Genomic DNA, 11,355 nt, shown 5'->3' with positions numbered 1-11,355 from the left:
TTCTATTGATAATAATCCAAGCTAATGTATGGTCAATACCCTCAAGGATTTAACCAATATAATTAGATCACCATCCTAGATTGTATCTTTTTTCTTTCAAGTCACATTTCCCATCATTATACCATACGAACAAAAAGCACAGCATTCAATGTTTGGAAGGACCCACAGTCCAGTGTCCATCGGGCAGGGATTCTCTGCCCAATAGGTAAACAGGAACAGCAACTTGTACAAAACTAAATGTCAGTGTCACTTTTTAATTATATACGACTTGTGATTTTAGACTAATTCCGAAATCAGCGAGATAATATGATCAGATATTGGGGGTGGTGGGGTAGGAAATGGAGGGCACCTCACTAAATTCTGAAAAATACTACGGAATTTAATTGTGGTTATCCAACTATATTTGACAACTAGCAATAGAACCCCTTGATGCTCTTAATCTAATACCTTTACCCAAAATAGGGCATCAGATAGTTAGGAATTAGTACCCATCATCTGGTTAAATTTATAACTAGATTGGCTCAATAGTCTAAAATGTCCATGCAAGCTTGACTAACAACCCAACATCACTCAGTTATGCAGTCACTGTGGTTACCAAGACTCCAAACTACTTCAGCCATAAAAGCAGAGAATTCATGTAGTGAATGCCTGTTTTAACTAGTCTTAAGAGTGGGAAAGTAAAACTTTAGGTATCCCAACTTGCCATTAAAACATTCAAACTTCCCCCCCACCCCATGACATAAACTAGCCAATATCTGCTGCTAGTCTTAAGTGCAAGTGTGCACTAAAATTGTTGCGCAGAAATTTTCATTGCTCAAATGATACTTTTAAAATGAACTTTCCTAAGCAATTAGTGTTTTGAGACAAACAGCAGCATATGCACCAATGGGTAATTCGGTCAGAGCTTTCACAGCCAAATAAAAATCATTTAAATAAGTTGGTGTGCATAGACATCATTGTCTCTATAATAAAACACAATGGAACCCAACTTCTCTCAACAGCACAAGATGATCTAGTTTCTGAAATATTTTTCTATTAATTAGATTTTAAGAACTGATCTTGGCAGATACAAGTATTATTCATCGCTGTCCCAATTTTCCCAGACTGCAATCAAAACAAATCTATGTCTCAAACATTCAGTATTTATTAATCCCCATTTTGTAACATAGTAGTTTACTTAAAAGCCTCAGTTCAGCCTTTAAATTTCCCCCAATTAAAATTCTCAATTAAGTTTTTGTAAACAGGTACTTTAATGTTGGCAACCTCTGGAGTAATTCTGCTCCTCTAAGCCTTAAACATTCAAAACATCCATGGCTCAAGCTCTATTCAATTAAACACAGTAAAACTAGATGATATGAATACTAATTTCCTCAAGTGTAATTGGTTGAGGCAATATGAATTCATGGAGCACCAATTTTACTTTAGGAAACTGTAAACAGAACATAATCCATTAGCAACAACAAAGAGCAAGTGAACTTTAGAGAGGCACAGTTTACAGCCAATTCTTCTGTAAATGTCATGTACTAATCAAATGAAAATCAGATCGCTATTGCATCCAAGTTTCAACAATAAATGCCAACGTCCATTATCTACACCAATCTAATTGTTTAGTAATCTCATAAGCTTTGAATTTGATTAAGATAGTGCTCCCTCTACCATTCCAGTAGATAGCTTCTTTAAAAATGTTATTCTGGAGATTACATTTCTGGACTATGTGGAACAGGAAGAGGCATGTATAAAAGAGATGATTGTAACAACTAGAATACAGTCTAGGATGATCAAGTAAAGCAGAAGTTCACATCATGTTTGAGATCACACACACTCACACTAACAAATACATTTATTTTAAACTGCTCATCTATCTTTAGTAGGCCCAGTTCTTACATCATAGGTTTACTGAGCTCCTGCAGTTTAGCTTATAAAAGGCAGATGTGCAAATAGAGTTCAACTATTATGCAAATAAGAAAACATTCACAGGAAGGGGAAAAAATTGTCCATGCTAGATTTAAAGCAAACAATACCTGGTAGAAATGTTTGTTTTTATGATTTAAATCACATTTTGGAAATTACCAAGGACCTCTTTCACCCCCTATCTCCCACAAACCACTTCACATTACAGCTGACTGTAACCAAGGACAGTAGCACAGGCAAATACATTATCAAGTGTCTGAGAGTTTGGCGAGTGATTAGATCAGTTATGTGATTACTTTTCAGTGTTAAACTTTAGTAACATTTCAGTTATTCTACAGTCAGCATAAATTGCACATAATGGCTAAAGTTTAAACAATCTTCTAGAATGGGTTCATCGTCACTGTTCTGAAAATTCAGAATCAGCAATGGTTCAGCTTCCGTTGTCACCAGGTAAAGTTCTTGAGAAAATATCTTCTTCCAATTTCAAGTCATATAGTGAGTTATAGCACGCAGAGCATACAGGAGTTCTGCTTGCATACGTGCTTCCATCAACAGCAAATTAACATGGATCTGAAAATAAAGTATAGACTTTTACTACTGGGTTCTCAGCAGAATAGTAGGCTTATAAAACATTAGTTATCTATGGTGCTGATAAGACTCAGTGATGGGCTGCAAGCTGGCTCTCCAAACTTCTGCACATCAAGTTCTTGATCTCAACTGTGCCCCTTTGGGGAGACCAGACATAAAACATATTTCACTGGCATATTCAGATTTAAAAATGCAACCTCATTCCAAATGAATATTTTTTTAATGAGGAATAAAATAAAAAGGAAAAACTTCTAGAGGAAGAGAAAACTGGCTTTCCAATTCACCTCAAATTACATAGCGAACAAAACTCAAATGGGAGTCATCTTGAATATCTGTGCATTATAATTTAACATTGAGCCTAATTTATAAAGTACAAATCAACAATAGTTATGAATAGAATTGAAATTTAAAAAAAGCTGTGGACTCAAAGCTAAAAAAGATCATGTTTAAACTCTATAGAAGTAACCACCGTAGCCATTAATTCTCACCTTGCACAATTTCCACCAGTTTTTAAAAATTTTTTATACAGACATTTGGATTAAGGGAAGGAAAAAATAAATCAAATTACAATACACCTTCAATCTCAGGATGTAGAAGATGCTGTCTTAAATCGAGAGTATGACATAGCATCACCTTAGGGGTTATATGCATTCAGGGTACATTACTTAAGTTTCACATATTGAACAGTCATCATGGCAATACAGACACAAGAGGAGATGTTGAGCTAGTTTTCATCATAATCAGCGATTACAGAACTACAAGTGTCAGCTTGGCTCAGTTGATGATACTCTTGTCTGAGTCAGAGGGTTGTGGGTTCAAGCCACAACAGTGCTTGCACTTCACTACTAATGAATTACTTCTCAAGTACGTCGAGACATCTGGAGAACTTGGTAAGGTTCTATATAAATGCAAGTTCTAACTGTTAATTGGTAATGCTAAAAATTCAATTGCATTAGAACAGGTTAATCACTACTACATTTAATATACAACTCCACCAGTAGCACCAGGACAGAATGGCTGCATGCAGCATTGGAAATGTAAATTATGAGCAGTCTCATGTGTGTTGTGTTTCATTAGTTTAAATCTGCAATATATCACAACATGCACATGCAATATTTTGTAAAGCTGAAAGAGTAAACACCTAATAAGGTCACTGCTTGAAACGATCTTATATCCAGTTGTAGAATCGAACTGTACATTGTAAATCAAAAACAAAATGTATACCAACTCTGGAGAATTTCAACATTTCATATTGATCTTTCTCCATTTTTAAAAATCCCTTAAAAACTGTACGGCAGAGATGCAAAATTACCATATTTAGTACAAAGCCCTTTCGTACTTTTCTGCAGTATTTCAAGAGTTAGCAGAGGGTCTGTTGACCGAGGGTCATTGAACCTATCCCCCACCACATTCTGTGAAACAACTGAGTTGATGCTCTAGCATATTTTAAATATTAAAAGCAAGTTTTCTAAATAGTTCACATGTACGTTAAGGATGAAGAAATTGGGACAAAATCCTCTTTGTAACCAAGGAGTGAGATTGAGGATTAAAAGGCCGATACAGCCAGATGTAACTCACACCACAACAACTTGCACTTATATACCGCCTCTAACTTTGTAAAATGACCAAAGGCGCTTCATAGTGTTACCAGACAAAATTTGACACCGAGACACATAGGGAGATAGTAGGACAAGTGGAAAGAGGTCAGTTTTACGGAGTGTCTTAAAGGAGGAGAGGTTGAGAGGCAGAGAGGTTTAGAGCGGGAATTCCAGAGCTTAGGGTGTAGGCAGCTGGAGACACAGCTGCTAATGGTGGGGTGAAGGAAATCTGGGATGCACAAGCCGCCAGAATTGGAGACATGAAAAGTTCTTGGAAGGTTGGAGAAGATAGGGAGGGGTAAGGCCGTGGAGGGATTTGAACACAAGGATGAAAATTTTAAATTTTTCATGTACACAAATTAATTTTACTTTGGACTCCGTTGTTTATTCATCCTTTGGGCTGGAATCAAATTCAAACGGTCAGGAAAGACAACATTCTCAAGCTCGGTCGACAGCTCAATGAGTTTTTCCAATGAGGATGTGAGCCATGCAGAATAGGAAACTCTGGTTTAATGCCCAATCTGTTGAATTAACTCTCATGTAAAGCAAAGGTAGAAGCACTACAATCCATTTCAGTGTCCTTGGATTAGGGAAGGGAACAATTGGGCAGGATTCTTGCACCTCAGCACTACTCCGGTTCCAGTGTAGATGGTGGATGAGGGCAGGCCCAGAACCAACTACAATATTCTCCATAGTCGAATGGACTGCCGATATAGTCCCCAAAACGTCTGCCGCCCACGCTTATCGCTTCCAGCAGCCTGTATCGGGCAAATATCGCTATCCAGTACCATAGGAGTCAATTACAAAGGCATTGCTTATAACATATTAAGTGTACTGGCTATTCATTAGGTTCTTCAATAAATTTGTACCTTGCTGATCTGCTCTATTTACCGGTTTAATACAATGTAAAGCGATAATGCAAAGTATACCCTTTAACTGTTGCATTTGCGAAAATCGGCCCTTTTTCTTGGTAATTAGATTCCAGTTGAGAACAAACAGAGTTCCAACAAGGCTTCTCTACATCAAAGGCATCAAAATAGAGCAGTGAAGGGGGAAATAATAGGAAGAGAGAAATGCACAATCAAAACAGGCTGCCACTTAATCCTTAGTACCTGAATATTGTTGGATTTCAACCTTAAAGAATTTCATGGCTGTTGCTGTCTAGAATTTGTTAGCTAGCTCCAGTCTGTTGGAGCAACAGTGCGGTGCTTCAGGGGGCTCATCTGAACAGAGGTGATGTATTGTGGATAGCAGGAACTGGAAATGCAGTGCAAACTGTAGAGGCCACTCACTCCATCCATTGCATTGACAAAGCCATTTGTTGTAGAAACAAAATGAAGAGTCTGACACTAGATTGGTGGACAGTACAACCTATTATGGTTTAACCGTCCACAGCTTATACCGACAAATTGCGTATACACCAACACCCCTGCTGTAAGCAGTGGAGACTGTACTTATGGTCAAGGCTCAAACACAAATAATGGTTACTTGGATGAGGAACTGTACAGCACGGTGCGGTGGAATGATTACTCAGTGAGGAGTTAATACTCTTGGGACAGAATGGAAGAGAATTGGCAAGATTTAATAAATATAAATAGGATTAAATGAAAATGGATTCTGCATTTTTTTAAAAAATATTCGAGAAGGTTAGATCTCCAACACACTAATTGGGCTCAACAAGAAATATTTAGCAAATGTAACTGTAGGCCAGTTAGCCGGACTTCAGTGCTAGGGACAATGCTAGAATCTATTAAGGATGTGGTAACTTGGAAAATCACAATATGATTAGGCAGAGTCAACACAGTTTTATGGAAGATTGAGGTTGTAACTAGCTGGGTAGATAAGGCGGGGGGACCAGTGGATGTGGTGTATTTGGATTTTCAGTAGGCATTCGATGTGCAACAACATCTTGTGTGGCAGCTTAAGATTCAGGATCATGGGATTGGGGGTAATATATTAGCATGGATTGGTTAATCAACAGAAAACAGAGTAGGAATAAATGGGTCATTTGAGATGGCAGGTTGTAACTAATGGAGTGCCACAGGGGTCCATGCTTGGGCCTCAGCTATTTACAATCTACACCAATGACTTAGATGAGGGGACCAAGTGTAATGTATCCAAGTTTGCTGACGATACAAAGCTAGGTGGGAAAGTAAGTTGTGAGGAGGACGCAGAGAGGCTGCAAAGGGATATCGACCGGTTTAGTGATTGGCCAAGAAGGTGGTAGATGGAGTACAATGTAGGGAAGTGTGAAATTATCCATTTTGGTAGTAAGAATGGAAAAACAGAATATTTAAAAGGCGAGAGACTAGTAAATGTTGGTCTTCATAGGGATTTGGCTGTTCTTGTACACAAATCACAGAACGTTAGCATGCAATTAGGAGGCAAATGGTAAGTTAGCCTTTATTGCAAGGGGGTTGGAGTATAAAAGTAAGAAAGTCTTTTGCAATTATATAGGGCTTTGGTGAGACCACACCTGGAGTACGGTGTAGTTTTATTCTCCTTACCTAAGGAAGGATATACTTGTCTTCGAAGGAGTGCAACAAAGGTTCACTAGATTGTTGTCCTATGAGGAGAGATTGAGTAGAATGGGTCTATACTCTCTGCAATCAAGAAGAATGAGAGGTGATCGCATTGAAATGCATAAAATTCTTGAGCTTGACAGGGTAGATGTTGAGGCTCTTCACGCTGGAGAGTCTAAGGGTCTCTGACTCAGGATAAGGGGTCAGCCATTTAGGATGGAGATGAGGAGATATTTCTTCACTCGTGGTTCTAAATCTTTGGAATTCTCTACCCCAGAGGGCTGTGGATGCTCAGTCATTGAGCATATTCAAGACCAAGATCGATAGATTTTTGGACCCTAAGGGAAACAAGAGATAGGGCAGGAAAGTGGAGTTGATGTAGAAGTTCAGCCATGATCTTAATGAATGGCAGAGCAGGCTCAAGGGGCCATATGGCCTACTCCCACTCCTATGCTTTTATCTTATTTCTCAACTTGGATGCACTCACCTTTTCAGAGTGTTTGAATTGTCGCCAATAGCTATCATACATGCGTTTTGTGGTTCTTTCAGGGTAGCAGGTCACGGTCTTGATATAAACCTTTAGGCTCCGTTCTAGCAATTGATTGACTTCACCATAATCATAATCATCATACCTTTACAAAAAAATAGCAATTAATTCCAAATTTTAAATCTTTTAAAAAGGTGGTAGTAGCAACTACAAAAATTCACACACTTGTGGCAAATCACACGCCAATCAAGAGTAACAGAATTTCAAAACCAGAAACAAAATCATGGGAGCACCATTAGCACAAGGACTACAGTGGTTCAACATGGCAATCACCACATTTTCTGGCCAATTAGGGATGGGCAATAAATGCAGCCTTGCTAATGTCAGCCACATCCAACTGAACAGACCAATAGAAAGAGCAGAAAACAAGCCAATGAAATTTCAGAAAACATTTGGAGCAAATGGTTTGTTGCCATCTTGCTTTCTTAAAATTAGTTAGATCAACTCTCAACAACTGAAGGCCAAATTAGAAGTTTTTACATTAGAATTAAAATGAACCATTTTCTTCAAAAGTCAAGGTTAAATGTCAAATTTTGGAAACATCACTTCTGTGTAATGACAACTCCTTCTGCACTAGCCTATTTTAGAAGGCATTAAGCACATCTTATCACACATCTAGGTAAAGGGCAAATAGTTAGAAGTAGGGAAGATAGGGACGGAAAAAAAGGGAGGTGGTGTGGCCATGCTGATTAAGGAAGACATTGTAGTGTTGGAAAGAGAGGATGTTCTTGAGGGGACAAGGACAGAATCCATTTGAAGGGTATGATCACGCTATTGGGGGTATTCTATAGGCATTCAAATAGTGAGGGGGAGGTAAAGTAGCAAATCTGCAGGGAAATCGCAGAGATATGCAAAAGCTATAGAGTGGTGATATTGGGGGACTTTAATTACCCAAATATCGATTGGGATTATGCTAGGGTAAAGGGAAAGGAGGGGGAGGAATTTCTGAAATGTGTTCAGGAGAATTTCCTTGACCAGTATGTTCTTGGCCCAACTAGGAAGGAGGCATTGTTGGATCTGGTGCTGGGGAATGAGGTGGGCCAGGTCGACCAAATGTCTGTCAGAGAACACATGATACGATGATCACTCGTACCCAAAAGAATTAGATCAGCAATGGAGAGGAGCAAGGAACAATCTAGAGTGGAACTTCTAAACTGGAATAGGGCTAACTTCAATGGGATGCGAAAGGATCTAGCCAGGGTAAAATGAAACCAAAGACTGACAGGAAAAACTGCAACAGAAAATGGGTGATCTTTAAGGAGGGGATATTCCAAATACAGGCTAGGTACATTCCAACAAAAGGGAAGGGGAAGGGAACCAAAGCAAGGACTCCTTGGATGACAAGGGAGATAGAGAAGATGAAACAAAAAAAAGAGTGCATATGATGCATGTCAGGTGAATTCTTCAAGTGAGAACCAGACTAAATACAATAAGTTGCGAGGGGAAGTGACGATGAAAATAAGATTGGCAAAGAGAATGAGTGTAGAATGGCAGTTAACATAAAAGTGAACCCAAAATTCTTCTACTGGCATGTAAACAGTAAGCTGGTAGTAAGAGGTGGGGTGGTGCCTATTGGGGACAAAGGTGATGATACATGCTTAGAGGTGCTGGGCACGGCTAGAATACTGAATGAGTACTTTGTATCGGTGTTTACTAGAAGGTGGATGCTGACAAAATATTGGTAGAAGTGGAAAAGGTAGAAGCAATGGAAGGGGTGAAAACTGATAGATAGGACATACTAGAAAGGCTGGGTATGCTTAGAGTGGATAAGGCACCTGGTCCAGATGGCTTGCATCTCAGGTTGCTAAGGGAATTGGGGGAGGAGATAGCGGAAGGGCTTGCCATAATTTTCCAATCTTCCCTAGATGCGGGGGAGTTGCCCGAGGTTTGGAAAATGGCAAATGTGACACCATTGTTCAAAAAGGGTGCAAGGACAATCCCAGTAACTACAAGCCAGTCAGTTTAACATCAGTGGTGAGTAAGTTTTAGAAACAATAATCAAGGAAAAAATTAACAGGCACTTGGAGAGGTTTAAGCTAATTAAAGGAGAGCCGACATGGATTTGTAAAAGGCAGATCGTGTTTGACTAATCTAATTGCATTTCCTTCATCAATCCTCCCCGTTACTTCATCAAAAAATTCAATGGATGTTGTCTACATGGATTTTCGGAAGGCATTTGACAAAGTGCCACATAGAAAGCTGGTTAACAGAATTGAGGCTCCTGGAATAGGTGGGTCAGTGGCAGCTTCGATAAGGAATTGGCTTAAGGACAGAAAACAGCGAGTTGTAGTAAATGGCTGTTTCAGACTGGAGGATGGTTGACAGTGGCGGGGCCACTGCTTTTTGATATATAAAACTGACCTGGATATTGGAATACCGAGTAGAATTTCTAAATTTGCACATGACACCAAACTTGGGGGGTGTGGCAAAGTGATGGGACATAGAAAGACCAGCAGAATGGGCAGACAAGTGGCAGATGGAATTTAATACAGAGAAAAGTGCGAGATGATGCATTTTGGCAGAAGGAGCAAGGAGAGGCAATATACATTTAATAGCACAGTTTTAAAGAGTGTGCAGGGACAGAGGGACCTGGGAGTTAATGTGCATAGGTCCCTGAAGGACATGCTGAGAGTGTTAGCAAAGCATATGGGATCTTGAGCATCATAAGTAGAGGTATTGAGTACAAAAGTAGAGAAGTTATGCTGAACATTTATAAAGCACTGGCTAGGCCATAACTGGAGTATTGCGTCCAGTTCTGGTCACCACACTTTAGGAAGGATGTGAAGGCCCTTGAGAGGGTGCAGAGGAGATTTACCAGAATGGTTCTGGAGATGGGTGGTCTTAGTTACAAGGAAAGGTTGGAGAAGCTGGATTTGTTTTCATTAGAGCAAAGGAGGTTCAGGGGTGATTTGATAGAGGTGTACAAGATTACAACGGGTTAGGATAGGCTAGACAGGGAAAGGCTGTTCCCACTAGTTGTTGGTACAAGAACTAGGGGACACAGATTTAAGGTTTTGGGCAAGAGATACAGGGGGGATGTGAGGAAAAACTTTATGCAGCGAGTGGCGAGGACCTGGAACTTGCTGCCGACGGAAGTGGTGGAAGCAGAAACATTCAATGTTTTCAAGGGGAGACTGGATAGGCACTTGAGGGAAATAAACTTGCAGGGCTACAGGGATAGAGCAGGGGAATGGGACTGACTGGATTGCTCTAGAGAGCCAGCATGGACTTAATGGGCTGAATGGTGGCCTCCTGTGCCATTATTATGACTTGAGCCAGCAGAGATTTTAAAAGGGACAAACGTGCTTGACAAACCTTATTTATATATTTATATCGTTCTTTGAGGTAACAGGCATGGTAGATCGATAAATGCAATGGATGCATTGTACATAGAATTTAGGACAGCCTTTAACAAGGTACCACATGGGAGATTACTACATAAGAATAAAGGAAGGATAGCAAACTAGATTGAAAATTGATTAGAAGGAACTAATCAATCAGAGTAGGAGCCAAGGGCATTTTTTCCACAATAGTTGGAAGTGGGTAGTGGTGTCCCACAGGGTTCAGTCTGTGGCCACTTCTGTTCACTGTGTACATCAATGATTTGGATATAGGCCTAAAAGGAGTGGCACTGAAATTTGTAGATGATTTTTTTTTTTTTTTTTTTATAAATGGCGAGAACCTTTCAAATGTTGGTGTTGAGAGATTTGGTGTCCTTGTGCAAGAAACAAAGCTAGCATGCAGGTACAGCAAGCACTAAGGAAGGCAAATGGCAAGTTGGCCTTTATTGCAAGGGGGTTGGAGTATAAGAGTAAGGAAGTCTTGCTACAATTGTACAGGGCCTTGGTGAGACCACACCTGGAGTATTGTGCACAGTTTTGGTCTCCTTATGTAAGGAAGGATATACTTGCTTTGGAGGCGGTGCAACAGAGGTTCACTAGATTGATTCCTGGGATGAGAGGGCTGTTCTGTGATGAGAGATTGTGTAGAATGGGCCTATACTCTCTGGAGTTTAGAAGGATGAGAGGTGATCTCATTGAAACATACAAGATTCTGAAGGGGATTGACAGGGTAGATGCAGAGAGGTTGTTTCCCCTGGCTGGAGTGTCTAGAATTAGGGGGCATAGTCTCAGGATAAGGGGTCGGCCATTTAAGACCGAGATGAGGAGGAATTTCTTCACTCAGAGGG

At 39.9% G+C, this 11,355-nt stretch overlaps 1 protein-coding gene across 3 annotated transcripts in view; it reads right to left on the bottom strand.

Annotated features, from left to right (window-relative positions):
• Positions 1-1,822: 1,822 nt before the first annotated feature.
• LOC147111661 (sestrin-3-like) overlaps positions 1,823-11,355 on the bottom strand; it is a 119,007-nt gene continuing 109,474 nt past the window's right edge. For all 3 annotated transcript variants that reach the window (XM_085998754.1, XM_085998756.1, XM_085998755.1), the window contains 2 exons: positions 7,107-7,251; positions 1,823-2,481 (listed from right to left, as the gene is read on the bottom strand). In XM_085998754.1, coding sequence (XP_085854880.1) covers positions 2,395-2,481; positions 7,107-7,251 — 232 coding nt within the window. In that variant the 3' untranslated portion in view covers positions 1,823-2,394. The remainder of the gene's footprint in view (positions 2,482-7,106; positions 7,252-11,355) is intronic.

The sequence above is a fragment of the Somniosus microcephalus genome, chromosome 10, assembly GCF_052327205.1.
Source record: "Somniosus microcephalus isolate GS21.2 chromosome 10, FLI_Smic_1.0, whole genome shotgun sequence".
NCBI lineage: Eukaryota > Metazoa > Chordata > Chondrichthyes > Squaliformes > Somniosidae > Somniosus > Somniosus microcephalus.
Note: the sequence above shows the minus strand (reverse complement) of the source record. Positions and strands in the feature narration are given on the sequence as shown.